This window comes from Fistularia commersonii, chromosome 19, assembly GCF_037954325.1.
Source record: "Fistularia commersonii isolate RoL2024-O1a breed Wild chromosome 19, RoL_Fcom_v1.0, whole genome shotgun sequence".
Classification (NCBI taxonomy): Eukaryota; Metazoa; Chordata; class Actinopteri; order Syngnathiformes; family Fistulariidae; genus Fistularia; species Fistularia commersonii.
The window spans coordinates 10130204-10156016 of record NC_141302.1 but is presented as its reverse complement, the minus strand read 5'-3'; the positions used below and the strand labels follow the sequence as shown (position 1 = coordinate 10156016).

At 41.8% G+C, this 25813-nt stretch overlaps 2 protein-coding genes across 3 annotated transcripts in view; one reads left to right on the top strand and one right to left on the bottom strand.

Moving 5' to 3' along the window:
- The window catches only part of plcb3 (phospholipase C, beta 3 (phosphatidylinositol-specific)), a 52048-nt gene extending 47282 nt beyond the window's left edge, over nucleotides 1-4766 (top strand). Inside the window, exons 25-34 of the mRNA XM_086165201.1 lie at nucleotides 60-198; nucleotides 648-689; nucleotides 894-1003; nucleotides 1123-1232; nucleotides 2164-2323; nucleotides 2524-2600; nucleotides 3163-3252; nucleotides 3341-3398; nucleotides 3588-3674; nucleotides 4426-4766. Coding sequence (XP_086021327.1) covers nucleotides 60-198; nucleotides 648-689; nucleotides 894-1003; nucleotides 1123-1232; nucleotides 2164-2323; nucleotides 2524-2600; nucleotides 3163-3252; nucleotides 3341-3398; nucleotides 3588-3674; nucleotides 4426-4737 — 1185 coding nt within the window. The 3' untranslated portion in view covers nucleotides 4738-4766. The remainder of the gene's footprint in view (nucleotides 1-59; nucleotides 199-647; nucleotides 690-893; nucleotides 1004-1122; nucleotides 1233-2163; nucleotides 2324-2523; nucleotides 2601-3162; nucleotides 3253-3340; nucleotides 3399-3587; nucleotides 3675-4425) is intronic.
- Nucleotides 4767-21463: 16697 nt separating this feature from the next.
- LOC147223676 (sodium/calcium exchanger 1-like) overlaps nucleotides 21464-25813 on the bottom strand; it is a 95278-nt gene continuing 90928 nt past the window's right edge. For both annotated transcript variants that reach the window (XM_086165199.1, XM_086165200.1), the window contains exon 16: nucleotides 21464-21956. In XM_086165199.1, the coding sequence (XP_086021325.1) occupies nucleotides 21577-21956 (380 nt within the window). In that variant the 3' untranslated portion in view covers nucleotides 21464-21576. The remainder of the gene's footprint in view (nucleotides 21957-25813) is intronic.

Below are 25813 nucleotides of genomic sequence, written 5' to 3'. Positions count from 1 at the left end.
TTCCAAGAGAGCAAAATCTGTCATTGTTTAATGATAACCTCTCAAATGGGTCTGTCCAGCGTGTCCCGAACCAGCCCAAAGAGGGAGAGACAAGGCGAGAGAGCGATACCATCCCGGGATGGCCGTGCCACTGCCCCTTTGATAACACCCTCCCTTCCACACAGGAAGAATCTCCTGAGATTTTCAGCTTACCTACAGGTAGAGATGCTCACCAATGAGGGGCACATCCCGTTATCCTTTTTTGTCATCTTCACTTTTAATACCATTCCTTAAAAAAAAAAAAAAAAGGTAATTGTAATATGACCAATAACTTCATTACTAATAACTTCACCTTCTTAAAATACAAAATAATTGCTTAAGTCATTATTTGATTTTTTTTTTCTTAAATCAACTCCTTATTCAATATATGGCCCAGCTTTTTTGTTTTCTTAAAAAAAAAAAAAATTAAAAAATGACTTTGTTGATTATTTTAAGAAGGAGACAATATGTTTCATGTGTCAAGCGCTCTGTAGACTATCCATCAAGCTCTAGTTAAATGCAATACATGAAAGTGTGTCATGTAAATTGCTTTTTCTGGACTGATGATTTCTACCTTTCCGCTCATTCATTTCACTCATGCTATTTTGTCTGCCCTTCAATGTGTGTAGCGCAAAGTCAGAAGGAGGACCTCATAGCTACTGTTCTGGCAGGTAAGGTCATCTCAGCGTACCCATTTCCACACCGATCTTTTGCGTGTCCCTCCGAGAGTCACTTGACTACGTGTTAAACTTAAAGTACGTGGACAGATTTAGACTGGCAGAAATCTGCCGGAATGTACTCCTCTTCCCTTTTCCCTTTCACACATGCAGTACATTACTACAGCTTTGTGTCCTTTATGTCTACCTGCCTTACAGAGATCCAGGTCCAGTCCATTGAGGAGCTCAGGCAGCAGAAGAACTACTTAAAACTTTCTAAGAAACACAGCAAAGATCTCAAAGAGCTTAGGAAGAAACATCTTAAGAAGGTATAAGAACTTTTTACTTCATGACCTTTTCATAAAAGTCTGGAGCATCTCCAAAAGTGAATGCCTTGTGTGTAGGGGCTTTTTTATTTAAACTTTTTTTTTCTGTATTTATGTATCAGGTGTGGAATCTCAGCAAGGAACAGAAGAGTTGCAACAGTCAACTTCAGTCCGACACCCAGAGGAGGCGTAGTCAGATAGAGAAACACCTGAAACGTAGTGTCAAGAAAAAGTAAGGATGGATGGATGGATGGATGTACAGTCCTATTAAAACCTAACACTTCTTGTTCTAATGTTATGCTTCTGTCATTTGAAACCAGTGATGTTAATTTGAATGATGTGCACAAACGACAAAAATCAATTCAATCAATAAGACAAAATCAATTCAATCCGACAAAAAACAAAATCACTCAAGGTATTGGAAATCAAGGTAAATGCTTGAAATAATGATCATTAATATTCATTTCTCAGCACTTATCACTCATCTGTTACCTGTAGCTCGAGCTGCCATCAACACAATGTGTATCAAATACTGTGCCATTAAGTTTATATCAGCAGGGATTGACTCCAGCACCCCATTATGCAGGATTAATGGTACAGCCCGTCAAGTAACATTATAACTGTGATTTGTAAATGAATAGTGGGCCTGACATTTATCCCTGAGGAATGCAAGCAGAGACAACAGTTGATGATAAAACCCAGACTTACAACCCAGGAGAGGCAGCTTGTTCAAGAAAATCTGGTGGTGTCACAGCACCCGGTAGAGATTTACAAAACACAGGGCAATTTTATTGAATTTACAACAGATACTTAATATGGCTGATGTATCCTGATCTCGCCTTCAAATTAGCATTTTATCAAAAGCATTTGTAACCCTGTAGTATTCCAAATTAAACTTTGTTATTAAACATTGTTTCAGGGTTTAGGATGGACAGACCAGCTGAGGCAGGTGTTGGGGTTACAAATGTCAACACATTAATGCATCACTAGAGATGAATGGGTGAACAGATGGAGGAGGCAAACAAAGTCAGGATAAGAAGAAGCAAATGATGGGAAGCCCTGTTACATAAAGATGTGCACAATGGGTTGTAGCTCACTACTTTGTGTGTGTGTGTATGTGTGTGTATGTGTGTGTGTGTGTGTGTGTGTGCGCGCGCGCTCAGTGATCCCCAGGAGCCAGTACGGCGAGAACTGACAGCGTTGGATCAAGAGGTTGAGAAACAGTCAGTCCAGCTGAGAGAGTGGCAAATGCAGGAACTGCTGAAACTCCGGCAGCAGCTACATGTACAGGAGAGAGAGAAACAACAAATACAGTTGCGAGAGGTAACACACACGCACACATACACACACACAGCTGACTCTCATACATAAACAAGGTGACACATTTATCACACTGTATTCCTGGCATGAATTCTTGAATATTCAAATAGTGTACTATTTGGTGACCTCTGAGAAACCTGGCTGCAGGTACGTCTGCCCAGCGTCCCCCTGACAAGTTGTCACCTACTGTGCTACGTTTACAGGCCTTCCAGAAGTTAAAGGAAACAGCCCATGAATGCCAAGCAACTCAGCTCAAGAAGGTCAGGGAGATGTGCGAGAAGTAAGTGCGGCCATGCAGAACAGTTTGGACTGAAGGAGGTTGGGCTCAGAAGTCGCTGTGATCGCTGTACATTAGTATCCTCTTCAAGTTATATTCCACGAGAGGGCGGATTGGCGTAAATGTTTCAGACAAACATGCCGAATAACAGTGAAGGAGGTTATGAGAATAATAAGTAGGAAAATGTCAAATTGTGTAAAATCACTGTGAGGAAACTGAACACATCAAGACTTTTCTGCACTCTTTTTATTTAAATTTTACCTCAAACTATGGGCTTTAGAGCACAACACTGACTCCTCTTCCTTCATCCTTCTGCGTAACAGAGAAGTCTCATAGATAAAGGGAATAAGGAAGAGCCCAAGGATGTGAAATTATATGTAACCACGTTCTCTTGTCTGTGTAAAGGAGCCATAGGTTATTACAAATGTTTTTTTTTTTTATTTGATTTGGTTTGCGATTAAATTTCACCTGAGACTTTAATATGACATTGTATCATCTGGAGGCCACCTCTTCTTGTAACGGCGCTGACATTTCTCTCATATTGTAATGTCTGTTGCATCTACAGGGAAAAGAAGGAACTCCAGAAAATCCTCGACAGGAAGCGTCAGAACAGCATCAGCGAAGCAAAGAGTCGCGACAAAGAGAAGGCAGAAACGTAATAAAGACCTGATTATTTCTCAGATATTGATCAGATGAGTCCTGTTACTGTATGGTTCTTTATTGGTCTGCCTTTCTTTTGATAGGGAACTGAATGACATCAACAGAAAACACATTCAAGATTCTGTAGCCTTAATACGCAGGGTAAACACACACACACACACACACATACACCCAGACACCAATTTCACTCATACATTGTTTTCTAAAACAGTTTCTCATCTCTACCTTGCTATCCTGCAATTTCACTTCTGCTCTCCACTCTTGCCTTGAATTTTGCTCCTTTTTTTTCTTTCTTCTGTCCTTCCTCTCCCGTCCTTTTCTCTCCCTCAGCTGGAGGAGGCTCAGACCAGGAGGCAGGACAAGTTGATGCTGAAGCAGCGGGAAGTCCTGCAGCACATAGATGAGGAATTTCCAGTGGTGAGCTCTTCATGGTTGCAGAAAGTTCTTCACTCACTGGCCAGGAAATTACTAATGTTCTTAGTACGCTCTTGTTGTTGTAAATCTGTTTTACCAAGGAAAAAGCCTTTTTTTAAACGTTTTCTCCTTTTATAATGAGGTCCTTTTTTATGATGTTAAAAAAGTGACCAGCCTTTTGAGTCTTTTCTCATTGTGACCTCCTTCCAACTGAAGCAAATTTAGATGATCAGACCTCAACAGCCACTAAATCTTATGACTTGTAGAAAGTAAAATTAATGAAAAAAGTAATTTTGTCCTTTTGATACTCATTTGATACGAGACTTCCTCTCCATCTTTTTTCATCTCTTTTGGCTATGTTAGGCTTAGCTAAGTCCCCGTCTTTTTAAGGCTATGCTATGTCCCCTTTTTTTTTTGGACTACACTTAGCTAAGTTCCTCTCTGTTTTTGGCTACGCTGAGCTAAGTCTCCTGCCTTTTTTGGCAACACTAAGTCTTCTTTTTCTGTCTATGCCAGGCTAAGTCCTTCTCTTTTTGTTACACATAGCTAAGTCTCCCTCTTTTTTTGGGCATTGCTAAGCTAAGTCCCCCTCTGTTTTTGGCCCCTGACAGTTTTGCCTACACCAAGCTAAGTCCTTGTGTCATTGTTGAAAATGTCAACATTTCCTTCACGGTCAATAAAAAGACCACTAACTGAAGCCCTGACTAACCCTCTAGGTTATTTTTAAACATCTTCAACAATGTTCCTTCTCCAGCTCCAGGATCAGCTGGAGCAGCAGCTGCAGGAGGAGTACCGGGGCCTCCCGGAGGAAATCTGCCAGCACCTGCAGACAGAGCTCCAAAACAAAGGTCTCAAGAAGAACTCCCTGTTCTCACCCCTGTCCAATCACAGCAGCCCCAGCTCTGGCTCGGGTCCACCCTCCAACTGCTCCACGCCCTCCTACCCTTCTACGCCCAATCGTTGCATCTGGAGCAGGAGTCTGGACAATAGCACCGCCTCATTGGCCGATTCAACTTCCTCGTCCACGACGCCGGTCCTCTCTGAGCCCGAGATGTCGTTCAGTTAGAACTTTAACTTGTAAAAAGGAAAGAAAAACATTTAATTGGGATCTATAGTGATTACAATGTGGGATAGTAATGATACAGACTATTTACTAATTTTATTCCTTTTTTTATTACAGACTTTTTGTCCTGGTTGAGAAAGCAATGTTTTTTTTTTTATTTAGCTGCTTTTGTCAGATGATACGTCTTAAGCTGAAAATTTCAGAAGCTTCGCAACCAAACTCATTTTATACGTTTTATTTTTTTAGATTTTCATCTGTCTTATTACGCGTCACCTTGTTCAGCTAAACGTCCTTTTCACTGTTGGTCAGTAAGCTTGGCTTGGGTTTTATTTCAGTTATCGCTAAAGCTTCATGTTCATTTGTGCTTGAATGTCCTTCCCCGGAGCGTCACTCACTGCAGAGAGAAGGAAAAATAATCCTGCACACGCTTTGGATATTACGCCCGTAGCTTAGACCGTCACCGAACATGACTACGACCTACAGGGTCTGTTTAAAAATCACAGTTTGCAAAATAAACACACCGCATCCATTATTATCTAGAGGAAAGTGTAGGGACATATCGGGCCGGGTTAAAAGAAAAAGAGAGAGGTTTTTTAGATTTTAGAAATATAGAGTCTCAGTTGTATTAGCAGCAGCTGATCAACAGGAGGTGCTGCAGCCTAAACAGTTATTTTTAAATCGATGCTTTGCTCTGTCCAGTCCTTGGCAGTGGAGATGAAGGATCTGGTGTTTAACCTCAAATCATAATTCAGGCAAGGTTGTGCGTGAGGTGCCTCGATAGACGTCCATCTGTGTGTGCGTGTGTGTGCGCGTGTGTATGAGTGAGTGATATAACACTCACTCCCCAAATGAATGTGCAGGCAGACGTCTTTTTCTGAGTCACAAACATCCGCTTGACTTTGTGTTTTCTACTGATTCGGCTCGAGCAAATCCGCAGATTATTGGATCAGAGGTCAGAATTCTTAAAAATCCTCATTCCATCCCATCTACCAACCCCACTCCCCGCACACACACACACACACACACAACATAGGGGGAGGAAAACGAAATAATTTTACAAAAATCCAAGATTGAACAAGTGTGTGTGTGCGCGCGCTTCATGAGAAGGTAATCTCTTTACGAGACATCTGCTTTTGGAGACTGTTGGAGTCACTACTGCTTGTCTGTCTGTGTGTGCATGTGGGCATGCACTTGTTTGTTAGTGCAGTTAATTTGCCAATGTGGCAGCTGGGGCAAGGCTATCATGCGTTTAAGAAGCAAAGCCAATGTCCGAGGCAGTGGTCAGATGGTGATTCAAAGCTGCACCGCGAAGCCGACGCGTTCTCATATCGGTCTTGGCTGTCGGTCAGAGGGCTGCAAAAAGTCACACTAGAGCTTCGGGAGTCACCGCCACTGCCATGGAAACATCGCCATTGCTGCAAAATCCCAGTAGATTTAAAAGTGAAACCTCCCGCTGCCATCAGTGGCCGCTGCGTAGATCCCAACGTCGTCAGTTTTTAGAAATAATACTGGAGGTTGAATGTAGCCTTTCTACGCCGTACTAACTAAACTGAATGTTGGATTGCGGCGCATATACATGATGGTACTTTAACTGAATCTGTGTTTTTTAAATCAAAGCCTGTATTTATTTAAACTGTTTTGTTTTTCCCTTCTATCTGTGATTATTGGAGCCTCTTTTTTTCTCTTAATGTCGAACCAACAATTTTGTGGCTTTCTGTCTGTGGTGTCCCCCTTGAGGGTAAAGTGATGGCACTCTGTGTATACTGTATGTGTTAGTTTTACATGAATTTGACTACTGACCACAAGTGCTGGACGGAGGCGGACGATAGGAGAAGGCAAGGAGAACTTTATGAGGGAAGAATTCATTTTTTTCTTTGTTTTTTAAGATTTTTTACTACAAAACGTTTTTTGAATGAGGCACAATGGTAATTACCTCGCCCTCTCTTACCTTCCTCCTTCAGTAAGCACTGGCTGCCTGTCTGTCTGATTATTCCCAGTCTCACACTCTTTGTAAACTATATTTAAATGGATTTGAAACAACGTTTGTGGTTATTTAAGTTTTTATTGTTGGAAGAAAGCAGATGTTCTGACAAAAATGAGGTTTGGACACGTAGAGTTTCCCTGTACAAAGTAACAGGGTTGAATTCAACCATTTGTCAGTGGTTAAATATCCCAGTTATATATTGGTTTGAACATCCAGGAAATAGCTTGACCCCTTGATACAGACAACCAATCAACAATCAACACCTTCCTCCATCAACAAACTGACCTTTGGTAATGCAGCACTGTGGACCAAGGAGACTGCTGGCCTTCTGTCCTGCTCACTGCCTGCAGTATCTGCTTGTTGGCTAGATTAGGGACCTTCTGGCGTTTGTCTTTAAAGGATTAGTATTTCCCCCGTCTTATATTTCACTTAAAATGACTTGTTTATTTTTCACGGCCAGTTGACGAGACTCACTGAGCACGCTCGCTAGATCACTATATAATGTGAGGAAGGTTTTTTTTTTCTGCACATCTGTTACTTTATCAACACATTACAGTAATGACATGATCTTTGCTTAACTCAAACTAAATCATTCAGAAGTAGGTTTTTATTGATCACACCAATTAGATTAATAGTTATGCACAGGACACATGGATAAAACTACTGCTCCGTGCAGCTACTAAACAGCATTCTGTTCTGTTTATATTTCACCTTTGTTTTCTGATCAAATCACAGCACAGTGGTGGCTTTTTGATCAAATTTTCAGCCATTTCCTGCATATTTACTGCGTGAAAAAAAAATCTCTTCATTGATACCAGTGGCACTATTAACGCAAAATACAGTCATGACGAAAAGGAAGACAACCCGGGTTTGCAAGGGAAGTGCTGTATTTACAAAAGACCAAGAATTTAGAATTTGGCCTTTTTAGTTCCTCGGACAACTTACCTGCTAGATTCTTCAGTTTGATAATAAAAAGACCTTTACATTAATGTGCCATGATTGTCTCTTTTAAAGATAAGAGGTGCAAAATAGTTGTACCTTATAATTATCACAGAGATTTATCTATATCAGAATTAAAACCACAGCATTGCATGTTTTATTATGTTGCTACAAGTCTGCATGTGAAACTTTAGAAGGGAACACCACTGTTTCATATCACTTCTTTTAGCTTGGGATAGTCTTGCTAAAAATGTATTTTAGCCCCATTTTCTGATTTGCGTTTTCTGTTAGCTCATTTCAACTTCAATTAATGTACCACAAACTGTCCATTTAAGGGACGAGCAGAAGGCCGAAGGTCTCGTCACTCTAATGGAGAGGTGAATAAAACATGAGCTCAGACTATGAATAATTCTTTTTCTCATTGCTGAATCTCGGCCTCCTGCTGGAGAAGGGAGATCTTTGAACAGCCCTTTAAACATCCTAATTCCAGGATTGATGTTTTTCACAATACAAATCCAGCTCGGCTCGCAATGTAATTGTAAAACGAGAACAAAGAGGTTTAACAGCAGTAATGTGGAGAAAATGGTGAAGTTTGCTTTGGCATGGAGCGTCTTTCAAAGTAATCAGTAAAGCTTTATTTACACATGGTTCTGTCTCATCCCTGTAATGTAATAAATGGGTTGCGACCCCGTGGTCAATTGAAACTACTTTTCAGATGACTGACGTGTACTTTAACTCAACGCCCAGCCAAAACTGTATATGATGAAATTGCGAGCTCATTGGCGAGAGCTTTTTTGCCATGTTTTTTGTAGAGCTCCCCAAAATCTGTACTTTTTTGTTTTTTTTTTCATTGTCCTCAAGGCATGGGTTCCCATTTGACTGACTCACATACATACATGAATCAATGAGGATACTAGGATTAAAACATTGCTATGTGCACTCGATAACAGATTCTTCCATTTGCCTGATGTACAATCTCTACATCTTGTGCATCTGTACAATAAAAAAATAATAAATGGATATCAGGAACTTGATTAATATTCTTTATGACCTTGACTGTTCCATTCCACTGACATGCTTTGCCTTGTGTTTCTTTGGCGTACAGAGAAGAGGGATGGCAGCATGCTAACCCTGGGGGCTACTCCTTCCACCAGAATGAAGCCTCTAGCTGTTACTTGTCAACTGTGAAAGCTCTGACCTCTGTTTCTTCTGTCCTGTTAACATTGTACACACAAATACAAACACACACGCACACACAGTCTCGTATGCCGACACAAACAGCAGCCTACAGTTTGACACCGTGTTCACACACTCTAAACACTCCTTGACTTTACTCTTAATAGACATGTGGTATGACTTGTCCCCGGGGCCCGTCCCGAGGCCTCCGGCTGACATGGCGTCCCCTCCTCTCCCTGCCATGCTCCTCCGCTTCCCTCCCAACACTTCCACCCGGTAATGAGACAGTCTTGTACGCTAGGACGAGTTAAATTAATTCAAAGTAGCAGCCACGATCTGACTTTTCATCCACTGACAACGATGCAGACATGTATCTCAGACTGCTCTGTATCCAGACAGCTGCTGCGTGTGATACATGAAGGAAATATTGTACAAAGTTTCAGATGTAACATTTCATTGTTCTTTACGATAAATGAATGAATGTTGAGTAATACATTTTAAAGTCCTCTCATTGGAGCGAGAACCCAGCCATGTCTTTGCGATGGCTGCGTTTCCGTGCCGTCATTGGCTCTCGCTCCTTTCCCTTTGCACTGATGAAACATTTTCGTCCCCGCGTTTGCCTTTTTCATGTGCAAAGAAAAGTGTCTGTTTCATCACTTTTCACGCTGTGGCGGATTTAAAGTTTAGCGAACATGAGAGACGGCTTCGAGGCACGGCGTTGTCTCCACTGTATTTAATTCAGTTGTTATGTGGAAATGAGCAGGGACTTTTAACTGTGTCTAATGAGGATCAGTTTGTTCAGTGAATGCAGATTGATTTACTACCAAAGTAGCTCATTTTGATAATAAATATCTTCTAAAAAGATCACATCAAAATATTTGTCCCAGAACTTTGCTTGATTTTCTTAAAGGCCTCTCTGCGGGAATCTCAGTATGATCATTATTTGGAAATATCAGCCACGGTCATGAATCCATCAAGTTTTCTTTCTCAACATGAGGTTAATGCCATCCCCTCACTCCCCAAGGTTCGCTGGAGGTTATCTTAAGGTAATCAAATTTCGATTCAAATTAAATCGTCCCATCGAAAATTGAACATCATGTTCAGACAATTATGGAAATGATCTAGTCTGTGGATGATTTAACTGAAGAGCGGTAAAGCAGGAGGTGTCCAGACTTTAACGTGTGCCTTTTCTATGATAAAGCCATGGCTTGCCTGATTCTAATGAAACTTGCAGAGTTTGTGAAGCATGAGGAAGTTATGATGATCTTATTATCATTTTTTCATTCGTTCCCTAGGAAAAAAAGCTGGGAGAATACAAAACAACTCGGGCATTATTAAACTGATAACATCTCTTGTGTAGTCTGGTGCAGATGCTCCTGGATGTAAGGATTACTGGAACAAAATGTATTTTTGGTTTGGGAAATGACCCGTTTGCAGTTCTGGACTCCAGTTAATGCCACTGAGAACTTAAAAAGACAGATTTTGGCAATCAGGTCAACTCACAAAGAAGCGAAGGAATATCTGAAAGATCGCATGAAAAAAAAATAATACTCCTGAAATATTTTCAGTTCCGGGCAAGGCAGTGGCACAGTGGTTCGGTGGATGGGGTCCGTAATGGTGAGGACGCCCAGGGTTATTCTTCAAATGTAACGGAAGCTTTAATAAGCAAGAGACTCCTTCGAATCGTGAGCAGATGTCCACCTTGGAGAAATTCAGAAGGGACAGTTATTCTGTTTCTGAAGCCACAGTTGCCCTGTTTTTACTGATTCGTATCTGTTTGCCTGCGCCAAAAGTTACAACCACTTGGAATCCAGGAAACTGGCCATAAACATTCAGTCATTGGACGAAGATATCCATTTCGATGCAAGAGATCAGAAAACCAGTATCCTTGATATATTTTTTACAGTCGCAGGGAGAAAATAACCTTCCTGTTTGTCTTCTGCTTGCTTGGTGATGATGAGATGAATTTCACGGGTTCATATATAACTGTGATGGGATAAAACTACAATGCGAATACATGTCACACGTAATAAACCGTCATCGCTTAAAGTGTTAATGCGCTGCTGTGTTTGTGTTAATAAACCCCTCGTGGACTTTCCGTCCTCTGGCTTCGTTCCCCCCCGCTTCTCGTCGTCCTGGCTGGTGTTGGGTGATGTTTGTCTGAAACCATAATCCATCACAGATCACTGATTACCTGCAGCAAATCCTCGGTAATCAGCGGCACCAGAGTCCCGGGGGAGGCAATTGGTTTGAGGGATTACGTGCATTTTACACTGAGTCGGTAATGCACGCTGAATATCACCACTGCCGCTTCAAATCATCCCTGCAAGTGATTTGTTGTCAGGGGAATCCATTTCCAGATGTCATGGATGCGACTTCTCCGAGTACTGGCAGAAAGACTCTCAGCTCCTCCTTCTTTCTCACACTCATTTAAATATCTGTCTTTATTTTGCACAGACTTCCCGTCCCCAGTCCGGCCTACAAGTCTTCTCACTTCCTTTGACTGCATCTGTTTCGTTATACCTCTCCCCCTATCTCCGTCTGTTTCTCACGTCTTATCCTCTTGCCTTTTTCATCCTCAGTTCCAGCCGATGTTGCCATTTTTTATTCTGACATAGCCCACTAAACCAAACAAAAGTTTCTCCACGTTCCTTTTTCATATTTGATGTTTCTTTTAATTTCAATGTTATTTTTGCCCTTTTTTTTTTCTGGAAAACAAGATTTCAGCATTTTCATCTTTCATAATATTATCATTCAGACGAACCAGGTGTCTGTTCCAGGCGGATGCAAATTCCTCCAGTAAAGATTTGAAGGGTTCATGGAAACTCCTCAACTGTTGATGGATGGAACGTTCGTTTCAGTTTACTGGTGTAAAGTCCTCACAGCTTTGGCTGTTTATTCTACTGCTGATTTTGTGGAGGGGAGCTGCCTTGCTGAGTACTGCACCCTCGCCCCCGAGGACACAAACAACTGCCTCGATAACTTCAGTGACGGCCCTCAAAATGACTGTTTCCATGTATCAGTGCTTCAGGGAGTCAACAGACTTACTAAGATCAAGCAGGTCATTGCTTTGAAATTACAAAAAAATATGTAAATATTTTTGGATAAATTATCATGATGTTTTTGCTGTGAACTAAACACAGTTGCTTTAACTGCTTCAGTGAGGAGATTCCATGCAGTTCTACTCATGTTGTTTACCTGCCATGAATGAATTTGAATTCCTTTGACGGTCAGCGGAAAACTGAAGAGGATCGACAGACACACAACATTTCACCCTCTCATTTATATGACAAATAGAGACATACAACCCTTCATGCTGTCATTCTTACAACTGGGAAATCATGTTTTTGGACTAAGGGAAGAAAATGTGTGTACATGGCAACAAGGTGGTCACTGGTGTGTGGACCGGCCACTGCTCGTGCTTCTGGATGAGGATTATTTTTGGCTCTGTGCAGTTCTGCTCGTTCATTCATTCATATCGGGATGCTGCTGAAACGCTGTCGCCCAGTCATTACAATAGAAATAGAAACCAAACTGCAAAGCCAATTAACTAAGAAGTGTCAGAATCAGTTTATGCGTGGAGGCAAACATTCAGACTCGAGAGATGAGCGACAACCAATGTAGCGTGTCACTTCCTGCCTTCCTCTCCCCAAAGGATGGATCTGTCGACTCCAGCTCTTCTGTTTTACGCTTCAATTTGTCCACCGTTTCCCCTTCAGCGTCTGAAATTCCGCTCACACTACCCACCTTTCTTCCTTTTATTCTTCCTCACACTCACTTTCTTCCCTGTCTGCCTCTCTGGCATTGCCTTCGTCCCTCCCGAAGGACTCCTGTGTTTACTTCTCGTCTCTTTGTCTCGTTCTCCTCCAGCGGACGATGGATGTGTGTCTCGCCGTGGGCTTGCTGTGGGAATAACAGCTGCCACTCTCTTGTTCGGGAACTCGAAGAAGAAATAACACAAAAAAAGCAAAAAAAAAAGAGGTAATTAAAGCATTAAAACCTGCAAATTAGAAACTTTGAAGTGAGAGTTGCTTTTTTGTTCTCTCCCTTGATTAGTTTTATCACCAAAAGGTAAAAGTGTGGTGGAACAACCACCTGGACCGGAGCAGGTCAACGTCAGTCATCTCCTGTCGTGGCTCCAGGCAGTTTAGCTGTTTGTGTGCCAGCAGTACGCCAGTTGTGCCGATCCAGGTGTGTGTGACTCAGTTTGTGTCTTTTTGTGTGTGTGTTTATCGTCCGACAAGTCGTTCCCTCTGGCTAATGCTATAAATACAATCCTGTTCCATCTCGTGTTGCCAGCTGAGTTACAGAGCAGACTAATTCAAAAATTAGGCCTTTTTTGGTTTCTTACAAACTGCTTACAACCATCGCAGGTTATAAACATGGGAAACTCTCCATCTGGCTTCGACAAACCGCGCGAGCATGTTTGAGCATAACATTCCTTTTATAGAGCGTTGATAGAAGTTGCTGATGTTTATGTCAGTCTGTTTATCTCGTTTCAATGTATTTGGCTATACACACACACACACACACACACACACAGACACACACACTAACTGTGTGACATCTGAAAGACACTGCAATGTGACCAGAAACTGTTACTTTGTTATTGACAATTTAAAGCTGTTTGTTTATCCTAAGGCCCATCAGCAGCTAATTAGCATGTGAAATGTCTTTCTTTGTTATTTATAAAGCATGGGACCCTAAAAAATCTCATAACTGCTTTTGCTGCATTTTTGAGGAAAAAGACACTTTAATGCAAGTTTCACATATGGTCATTTTTATGTCAGCTAAGCACGTTTCTTTTAATATGTAGTTGTATAATACTCATGTTAAATTTTCTAATTCGAGATGAAATTCCCCTTTTAACTCTGGCTGATTTTTAGCTGGAATTATCTCAATATTTGTCTTGATGTCATTATTTTTCATCACTTCAATCTCAGAAGCTGTTTGAAGAAAATCTCTTGCAAATGTCATATTTGCCAGACTTAGTTAAGTTTGAGCGACTCCTTCAGAGAAGATGAATTGAATAGAAATGAATTCCAAAAAACTCTGACCTCTGAGAAAGTGCTGCATTGTTTGTGTTCCTGTCAAACATTAAACGGGTGAAAAGGATGCAGAAACATCATTGTTATGATTAACTGAAGCTTTTTCAGGCTTGTAGACGAGATGACATTCATTTTATAAAAAATGTTTAGTGAACAGCTCGGCGATTGGACTTGAGCAGTTTTTGTCTTCTCACATTACTTTTCATTGTGTCGCAAACACCATTTCTCCCTTTTTCTTTGATTGCTTCTCAATGTACCAGTGAATGTATTATAAAAAATAAATACAATACAAATATAAATCAGGATTTAGCATGTCCTCCACTGCACACTACTTCCTGTGTTATTCCCTCCCTTCCCAGAAAAGATGCCATTCCCCTCTAATTTTTTTGCAGGTCAAGTTTTATTACATCTTTGAGAAAAACAAAAACAAAGTTTGGTCTTTGTAAACAATGAAATCATTTTTCATTATATTTCATTTTTAGCTTCGAAAAATACCTTTCTTTTTTTTTTTTTTTAACTACGACATTTCTAACATCGACACTCTATTCAAAGTGGCTAATTCATGCATCAACAGTCATGGAGGGAACGATGCGCAGGAAGCCATGTATGCACACACACACACACACACACACACACACACACACACACATACACACACACACACACACACACACACACATATATTCAAACAGACAGAAGAGACAGCTGTAAGTTGTTAAGATGCTAATTTGTTTATCTAACCACTGAGTGGAGGGGGGATACAAAAAAGTTATATGACACTAACAACGAAAAAAAAAACCAAACAACGAAGTACCACATATTTATATCAAAAGCACTTTGTGACCTCATAAATAGCGCTACGTGATGCATCCAGGAAATGACGAGATTCAATCAATAAATATATAAATATATATTTGAGTGGTAAACCATGGAGAGGGGATGAGAGAGAAATGATATTAAGACAGTCACTCCAGACACCTGGTCACACAGCCTCTCTTTCTCCCTGCCTCTCTCTCTAACACACACACACACACGTACACATACACGTACGTATATACACACACAGCTTCCTAATGAAAAATGCTGTAAAACCTAAAAATGATATTTTAATGAATTTATTTATCATCATTTAAAAAACTGACTTTAATATAATCCCGATATTTTCGACACAAGACACTTTCCACGTAACTGTATAATAATGCAACCCTTTCATCTGAGCATGTTGCTATTTGTCTCCGTCTGCACAGACGGTGAGGTGTTCAAGTTTAAATATATAAGAGAAAAAGAATAGATATACACATTTAAAATATGCTCCAAAGAGGCTTGACATGGAAATGGCCGAAAGGATTTTGAATAATAAAATTAGAGAAAAAAAAACTAACAAAGGAGTTAAATAACTTGAATTAGTCAAAATATGAACGGCCGTGTTCATGAGTGAAAGCGTCGCGTAATGGAAAATAAAAAAGAAAAGAATAAAATAAAAGAATAATTTCAATTGAAAATTCCCCAAAACATTGTCTGATTCTATTTCAAGCCTCAATTTCTCCATAACAACAGTCTCCAATGATATTATCATGGCTACCTGCCGTGCAAAACTGATGCAAGAGATAACTGCAACCAATGGCCCAAATGTAAATCTCCATTTTTACACACCTTTTCAGAGTAATCAAAGTTAATTACCAGTTAAAGAAAATATATCAATATAATTTCAGTTCATACTGTGAAATAATATCTATATTTTGTTTAATATATCATCATTTGTTTTTAAAATTATCTTTTGTACATCTTCTTAGACTGAATACTCGAGGTTTCCAGCAGTACATTCGTCTCTTCCGTTGGTTTTCAATATATCAAGTCCTGGAAACACACAATAAGGAAGGTCAAAGGATCGTGACATTTCCCATCACAAATTCTTCAACTACTGCATGAAAACCTTTGATTTCAGCCACTTAAGTGTGTGTAAACACCACCAAAACTGTAAACAGGAAGTAAGTACCTGTTTTTATCTTCCACCCCTTTGTTGGAATTTCCCGAATAATTATCATAAGTTTCACTCATCCATCAAGTCAATGCTGCCGGGTGTGACTAACGATTAAATGTATGTGTTTGTGTGTGTGTGTGTGTGTGTGTGTGCGTGTGCGCGCGCATAACAGAGGGCATAGATATGTTGACTGACTTGACTGACTTCCCTATTGATCCTTCAGCTTGTAGTACAAATTAACTTGTGTTTGTGTGAGTGTGTGTATGCATGAAGCCACTGCACCCAGAGTGATGATAAAATTGTCTGACATAAGCACACACACAGACACACACACACACACACACACACACACACACACACACACACACACACAAAATATATATATGCACTTGCACAGACACATCAAGCAAAGGGCCGCCATCTACTCTGGCTCTATCAATCGTCATATCTATTATAAATCTAATCACATTTGACAGACAGACACACACACACCTGGAAAAAACTGGGATAATCGGGCTCTCTGGATATTAATCACCTTCACACATGCACGCACATACACATGCACAGCCATCTTAGTGAGGACACTCATTAAATCCAACATAAAACTAAACCCAATTAAAAACCTGAGAGCCAAAGCTTTATCTATCTAAACTCCTGTTTACACGGAAATCCAGTGAACGACGAGAGCACTTAAAAGACATTTCAAGAGAGATGGTAATACACCCCATCCATTATAACTAAATTGGATTTCCTCCTGGAGAAATATATACACCAGATGTAAAGATGTTATAATCATTTGCCTTATCTGCCGTCACTTGTCCGGGCTGCATCTCGTGGTACCAGAGAAAAGTCTGACAGGCAAAAGGAATATGGGCGGGACTCCCTCCTCGACCGAGTCCAGGATGATAGATGGATGGAGATCAGTGGGATGCTGGGATGTGACGGAGATACTGAGGCACTGGGGAGAATCTTTCAATGGGGAGACATCGAGCTCCGGATACAGAGCTGATAATGGCTTTCCTCGGAATCTGTAATTTACGCAACTGATATATTGTTTGAAAATGCCTCTTCTTATCGAAGGATTTCCTAAATCTTCGAGTGCTCGGGTCTCCGGTTGAGCCAAACGTTCTGCTGGTGTTTACATTGAATTGGGAAATAAAGAGTCCAAAGTGTTGGCCTCGTCACGTCGTCCTGGTGAGAAGTGGCTTCGAGGCTATCGAAGTGATCACATGACCGAGACACTGACGCTGTCGAGTCACTGTGAGGCACTGTGACAGTGACAGAGCGAACGCACACACACGGACAGGATGGAATACAATAGATGAGCATGCGATCAAGAAGCGGCACAGAGAACGCCGGGCAATGAAATTGCACGTGTTGGACATTATGAGATGGATCGTGTCAGGAATTCAATCACTGAGAGATGAAAAAAAAATGAATGAGGGACAATATTGTTCCATTCACTGGGATGAGATGAGTGAGAGAACAAAGTGAGAAACGTCAGGAGACAGAAACATACACGCATGCACACACACACACACACACACACATGCTCAAACATACACACTTGCAATTTCTCACACGCCAGCAACAGTCAAGAAGACACCAGCTTACGGATAGATGGTCGCTAAGCAACAGGCAAGAGACTAAAAATATGGCCACATTTCACTTGCCTAGAGTGTGCGTGCACATACATGCATGCACACACACACACACACACACACACATACACACACACACACACACACACACACACACACACACACACACACACACACACACACACACACACACACACACACACAGGCAGACAATAGTTAGACTTTTCATCAACCTCTAAAAAGCCTACTTTTCAATATTAGTCCCCTGTGTTCATGCTGTGTCAGCTGGACAATTAACTGTCCCACTCACTCTTAAAGTGGGAGCCATTCATGGAGCTGAAGTTATGGAGAAGAGGAGCTCGACCCCGGCCTCGACCCCGGCCCTGACCCCGACCCCAGGCTGCAGGAGGTGGACAGGGAGCCACGGCTGTTTCGCCCAAGTGTTATGAGATATTCTGCACTTCAGAGACAACTGCAGACACTCAGTGCTTCTGAGGAGGATGCGGTTTTGAAAAATCAATACTGGCACCCGCCGGTCGCTGCTAATACAAGGCACGCGGGTCATCTCCGTAATGTTCTGAGGTCAGAGGGGGGATGTTCATGTTTGAAAGGAGATTCTGCGCTGCCAAGGCTACAAGACAGCCCGACAGAATGGCCAGGCGATGTTTCCAGGGAAATTCTAATAACCAAATATATGAAAGTTTGTTTACTTTAACACATTAAAGATATAATTATACTGTTTTTTTCTCAGATAGTGAGAATTTAAGGTGTTTTGTGTTTGTTGTTTTGTTTGAATATGCCTACATTTTGATCTAGGAGAGTAAGTCCAGGCAGCTATCACACTGACATCAGAAAATCTGCCAATTTGAAATATGTCAAGCCGGTTTGTGCATGTATTGATATACTGATAAACCTTGGGTTTAGTGCATTTAACCAAACACAAATAACAGTTTCCAGCATCTTCCCTTGAACCCCTTCTAACTTCCAATTCAGCTGCCATGTGTGATTTCATGTGTGAAATATAAGTTTCAAATAAAGCAATAAGCGCACGGCGGCGGGGGGTCCAACTCCCATCATCAATGCGGCTCAGCTGGAATCAGCTAATGCGTGTTTTCCGAGCAGCAGTGAGGATTTGCTTTGAGATGATTCGGGACAATTTCTTTTTGGCATCTGTCAGGAATTGTCTGTAGAGGTGTGGGGTTTGAAATGTCACGGGGGGTGGGGGGATGCTCAGCATTTTGAGTCTGACAGATAAATGTCCCTATACTTTGAATTGCCCACTTGGGTTGCATTCACACAAGTAGTGACCTTGCTGAGCCGTGTGCATGCGTGGGCCCTTGAGCGGCAGTTAATTTGTTTGCTAACAGAGAGAAGAGTGGGCAGGTAAATTGTTGTTTTCCATCCTATTTTCTCTCAGCGAATGGGCTAACCAAAAAAAAGCCAAATTATTGCTTTCTCTCTGGAAAATCCTCCACGAAAATCGCTATGGTAGGCAGTTGAGTGGAAGAGGGGTTCAGTTTCTGGGGACGTTTGACTTCGAAGCTGTATTCGATGAGGGGCTGCAGTCAATCCTAATTGTAGCAGAGGAGCCATATGCTGCACCGTATGTGCTTCGGCTCCCCGCGTCTGGGAGCGCAGAGCAACATCATGTAAACATGGGCTTGGACACTTTCTCACACACACTAGAGGAAGTTAGAGGAGTTGATTTTATCTGATAGATGGACTCCCGCTGTCTGGAGTCCAATCAAATTATTGATCACTCACTTGTTTGTATAAACTGGCTGATGCTAAATCCTTAAAAGTCAATATTGTATAAGTGTAAAATATGATCAGCATAGCATTCAATCCCAGCAGGCTTCTAGATGGACACCAGTGTTACTGAGACATTCATATTAGCATGAATGTAGGCTTATAATTACAACCATTTGGATTTAGATACAGATGACATAAATATCATGTTGTTTTTAAGTTTTGTTTTTACATAGACAATACCCAGAGTCTACCAAATGGCCAAAGGTAGACTTAAGCACAACATGATGTTTTAATACCTTCTGAAATATACATCCAATATTGGACTAAGACGTCAACTTGATTTTACATCTATTTGTAATAGCTGTCTAAGTTAGTTTGTGATGTTACACTGACTCTCTCAGGAGCTGGTTCTTACAAATGAGTAACACCGAAATATGCTGAAACGAGATCTTGTAATCACAATATCAAAATGTAGCTCAAATATCGGTTGAGCTTTTACAGTTGGAATATTCAAATTTCTAATGCATCCCAAAATGTGGGCGGGGCTAAACTGATATTCTCATCTTAAACTCTTTTGATACAACTTTTACTTTCACCATGCCTGAACCAACTCACTTTTCACAAAAAAGCAAACCAACATAATAAATAGCACAACTCTTGATACAGGCTCATACTCATAAAAAAATTCAACTATATATAATATATTAACACGTTTATCAGTTTGGATGAATTGGAATTTGAACTGAAATGTACATTTTTCAGGGAGACACACAAAGTAATACTGCTCACAGGAAATGAACGGAGTCATCTGTCAAATCTTTGGAAAACACGCCTGGTTTCTGTTGCAAGTACAAAGAGAAGTCCTGTTCACGCGCAGGACAGAGCAGGGCAGCGTGGCCACGTGAGGATTCGGAGCTGCCTCATTTGTGGATCCGTCACTCTTGCAGCCCGTCTCTGTCTCCAATACCTCTGCGATTGGATCGTCTTCTCAAACTTTCAGAGAAAAATAAAAATGGCACAGTCTCCATGAGGAGACAGCTCCTCACAGAGGGGCAACAGGGAGGGGGGGACGTCACGCGGAATGAATATCTGTGTCCTCATAGTTTCTTATATAATCATTTACATTTACTGGGGGCTGGGCATTTATCGGATTTGTCGTTAATAACACTGTCATCACCGTCAACTCTAGTCGATGAAATCCTTTATACTTCGCTGATGTCCTCTCGAAGCCCCGCAGGGCCCCCAGCACTGGCTCTTTCTTCTCCAACTGTCCAGGTGAGTTTAGAGTGTAAACAATATACCTCAGGATGTGTGTTGCTGGGGGCGAGGCCTGCGTGGCGTTTCCTGCCTTCAATCCATCATTGTGGTCACATTTAGAATTCATGCTCTAAGTTCCCTTACCCACCCTCCCCAGATCCATCCCAGATTTATAATACATATGTTTTTCCTTTTTTTTCCTTTTAAGTTTAAGTTGTTTACAATTTCACGGTAACGACATTAACACGTGACACCATCGAAACCGTAGAAAAAGGAGCTGTGGACGGACGGGAAAGAGGAGGGATCGGCTCAGTGATACGGAGGAGGGTCGGTGGCGGCTATAGCATCTTATCATGGGTACCTTCTACTGGGGAGGTGAGAGTAAGGCAGGTGGGACGGCTGGAGGAAGGGGGATGTTTACAGTCTACACTCGGGGAAGGGGGGACTACTCAGCACAGTGTATTCAAGGAGAGAAAGGAGAAAAATAAAAATGTCCGATTTAATACCGCCTATTTGGCCAGATCCCAGTGGGTGGTCCTTCACGTTGAGTCACCTGAGGGCCCCGAGGTCAGTCAGAGCTACTGACAGGAGGATCCACCTCCGAAGAGCGCGAGGGAGAGAGAACGAGCCCGTCCATCGGCTCGTTCCATCACTCCTTTCAATCATCCCTCGTCTGAGAACTCCCGGCTTGACTTTCAACGTTGGCCCCCTCTTCACCTTTCCTTCCTTCCCTCCTTTCTCTTCCTTGTTTGGCAGTGTCACGGAGCAGCCATTGGCTCAATATTCAGCAGCTCCTACTTGAAGTCCTCGATGAACTGGATATTGTCGAAGTAGTCCGATGTTTATTGATGATTCTGACTCTTTTCTGTGACATTATGGGAAATATCTGACTTATTCAATGAATTAATCACCCCCTATCTCCCCAGCTCTCCTTCTCATATCGTCTCATTTCTCTCCTAATATTGGCAGTGTGTCCCTTCTCTTCTCTTCTCTTCTCTTCTCTTCTCTTCTCTTCTCTTCTCTCCTCTCCTCTCCTCTCCTCTCTCCTCTCCTCTCCTCTCCTCTCCTCTCCTCTCCCCTTTTCTCCTCCCCTCTCCTCTCCATTTAAAACCCAGGTATATGGCAGTAGGCCTCGAGTGAAGCCAGCATGATGTAAATCAGCCACAGCGAGACAAAGAGCATGGACGTAATCATCTTGCAAGTCCGCGGGCCTCCGAGCTCGCCGCCAGCCACTGTTGGCCGCCGCCTATACAGTAGCATGATGACGCACACCAAGGCCAGGATGGTGAAGAGGGTGACAGAGAAGGCCAGGTTTCCAGGGTTCACTAGGAAGCGCTGGCCCTTGGAGCGCCATGCGACGGCAGCGATGGTCCATGCCACGCCGATGCCCAGGAAAACATTAACAGCGTTGGAGCCGGTGACGTTGCCGATGGAAGCATCAGCATATTGGTCCTGGATGGCGGCGACCTTGCTGGCAAAAGTGTCTGAAAGAAAGAGAAAAAACTTAAGTATTACCTCTCATAAGTCTTCAGACGGCTGTTTTTGTACACAATTTGTATTTGTTCTGTTTTCCTCATCCACTGATGAGTGTAAATTGACCCTTGTTTTAAGAGGTGGTCCCCTGGGAATTGTTTGCGATATCACAGATTATTTTCACGCCCATCCTGCTCATTACCTTGATAATGTCCTATTATGGTACATCGAAACACAGGAGCAGAGCCGGAGCATTCAGTTAGCAAGCTCCTCCTCTGTGGAACCAGCTTCACATCTTTATCCAAGGGGCAGACACGGTTTCTTATTTTAGGAATCGGCTTTAAAAGCTTTCTTTTTGAGAATGTTTATAGTTAGCATAACGCTAAGCATCCCATGATGCATTTCTCTCATTCTTCCCACTCTTCCTATCCCATCTGCACTTTTGTCCCATCAGCAATGCATGATAGTAACCTCATATCTTCTTCTGAGTCCCTGGGCCCTCTTGATCTGCTGCAGCGGTTCTACCAGGCATCCACGATTATTTCTTTTATGAATATTAAAGCAATTAATGCATAATATCAACTACAACCATGTATCAATCAGTGATACTGTTGTTATTATGACATCATTTATACCTGTCCCTCACAACCCTATCACACTCTTGCTTTCTATCTCTCCGTCCTTCTTTCTCGCTCTCTCTCTTTCTACCCCAACTGGTCGAGGCAGAAGGCTGCCTAACATTGACCTAGGATCAATCCAAGGTTTCTGCACTGGAAAAAGGCACTGGTTCCTTGCAGCTGTTGCCAAGTGCTTGCTGATGGGGGAATGTTCTTTGAATGAGGGAATGAGATCTTTTTAAAGTGTGTAGTCCAGAACGGCTCCTTATGGAAAGTGGAAAGTGTCATCAGATAACTGAGTTGTGATTAGGCGCTTTATTAAGAAAATCTGACTTGACTTGGCAGGAGAAATATTTCCAAAATATTTTAAAGTACATTCGATGTAGGTGCAATCTGATGGGTTTATCCTTACTCAACACCCCAGTGGTGTTCAAGATCATTTTACCCCTCTGCTTTTCATTTAAAGAATTCAGAATGACCCCAGAACACAAAGAACTATTTGTTGAGGGAACAATTCATGAACCGAGGTATTAGAGAATGTATGAACCGAATTCACCGGGACATGAGCCAGACATAGTTGTATCTTAAATGTAGTTTTGATACATTTTAGGGCGACTGTAGAGTATACTAATGTGGAAACTCTAACCAGGTAATACACACTGAGTGGTCTTGTCACAAAATTTCAGCGCATACACACTAGCAAGGTCTTTAAATATGCTGAAAGAAATGAAAACAGAGCAAGAAACCTAGGGTTATATCACAAAGTAACAATATGGAAATGACGAGTAGCTTAGACGTAAAACCATTCGTAGACAATAGGAAGGAGGGTGGTAAAAAAAAAAGATAAGGAAAATTGTACAAAAATATATATTTACTGGATGACAGCTGCCAGGGAGAACAATGTATGGAGAAAATAGATCTGAAGGGGGGCAGGGAAAAGGAATCCGAGGAGAAAAGAGAGCAAGAGAGTGAGAGATAGAGAGAGAGATGGACTATTTTAGGATTTTATTTTATGATAATTTGGAATACTTCTGTCCATTTTCTCTTGACCAAAAGCCATGACTATTGTCATGATGTGTGTGTGTTTCCTTAACTGATTATCATTTTTGTAATAAAGCCATTCCCAATAAGTCATTGATACGATTATGCCTTCGCAACCTTGCAGTGTTGTGCACAGCCAAGGCTGAAAAACATCCACTCGTCGGTTGACTTGAAACTAGTCTCATCCTTCAGCGTTAGCCTGTTGGAGGAGTAATGCAATAAGTAAATTGAATACTTTGGTGCTGAATGTTTGAGTGGATAGCAAATGAGCGTAGAGCCTCTACAGCTGCGACGTCAGGGAACACCAGGGAAACAGCTGCCAGTTACTGCACACACATCTCTGCTTATTTCTATTTTTAGTTTTGTTCGATGAGATGAGTCTCACTTCCCATTTGGATGTCGGTGAGATTAACTGAAATTCATATTCATGAAAATGAAAATGATCCTCCCAACATTTTTCATGGGGAGGTGAACTGTGATTCTGTCGGTCTCACACACACATACATATACACACACACACACCGCATGGGAAGATTTAGAAAAAAATGCGTGCTGTGACAGGACGACAGACGAGACAGGGCTTAAATCGGAGTCATGAAACTGCATATTAAATCCATCCCATCATAGACTGTTTCCCCAGCCCTTCACCTGCAGTATGTCTGTCTGATTGTTGTACATTAAACGCAACTTGTAGGATCCGGTCACGTTGACCTCCAGAACGTAAAAGCTGCTGCTCGGGGAGAAAACATCCAAGAATAGCTGATTTTCTGATTGCAATTTACCTGCAGTTACTTATTAACCAATAAACAACGACTGCACACGGAGTCGCCATCCAGACTGTCAGCTGTAGGGTTTACTCCCACATTGACGCAGAGTGGAGGTGATGTTCACTGATGAACATCATCAGTCAGTTGTTCAATCAGTTGTTCAATGTTACCGCACTACATCCTCGGAAAATATATGTGGCTCGTCTCGGCACTCTCTGAAGAGTCTGGATTCACAGATGGACAAGAACTATAGCGCTTTCCCTTTCACTATAACCCTGTAAATATAACTTATAGAGACCCAAACTGAGAAATGTGCAGTTTACACAATTGCCAAAAGGGTCTGTTAATTTCCAGCTAAACAAAAGGGGAGGATGAAGTGACCGGTCGGATGAAGGCAGCATGGAATAGTACAGTCCATCCGAAGGAAGGTCATCTCAACCCCCTTTGTTGATATAATGTCAGAGGTTCATTATGCTCGCCGGAAATAAAAAGAGATAAAGAGGGATGGGAGAACACCGGTGTCAGACATTGTTCTTGGTCAGACCCGAAGATAAATCTAGACTGTGTTATGGAAACGGAGAGAGCCACAATGACATCATGATGTAATCACTTCTATTGTAACCAATCAGATGTTGTAGTACCTCTGGGGTCATTTGTGAAAGTTTGTGAAAGTTTTCTTTTTCTTTTTTGGTAGCTGCCCTATTTGTTGTTGCCCTCCAGGCATGTGAAATAAAACAAATACCACCGAACTGTGCAAAAAGGAGCACAGCGTGTGAAAAAAATGATTAAGTGAAGCAGTGATGCATCTTAAAAGCTTGTATTCACATTTATAAATAGATTCATTATCTTGTGCCTCCGATCTTTTTGTTCAAATGATCCATTCACATGCAGCGCCACCGCTGACAACCACTGTGAAATGTACCGGCGCCGCAAACAGCAGGTGAAGAGTATGTTTTGAATACCTCTTTTGGAAACAGCCTTAGAGTCACACAGCTCACGTGGAGCCACTGATCAGACCCAAAATGTTTGAGCTGTGATGATGTAAAGTCTAAAAATCTTTAAGCCTTTCTTGTACGTAATAATAAACCTGAAGGAGGGCAAAGGGGAGGTTACAGAGCAATGAGAGAATGAAGAGCAGTTGATAAGTTTTACTTGCTAATGTGCTCACGCACACACAAACATGCACGTATACACGCACGCGCACACAAACACACTCCCAGGTGAATGTATAATGATCTGCTGCACACAAACTTCCATCAGCTCACCAGAGCAAATGCACAATTTGACCCACACACACCTGGGTCCTGCAGCACACTCGGGTCAGCGTGATGGATGATACGACGGTGAAAACACCGCAGCCAATAAGAGGAAGGGAGAGAGGGAGAGGAGTCAGGTAACACAGAGACAGAATAATAAATTGAGCGGGACGGGGCATGAGAGCAG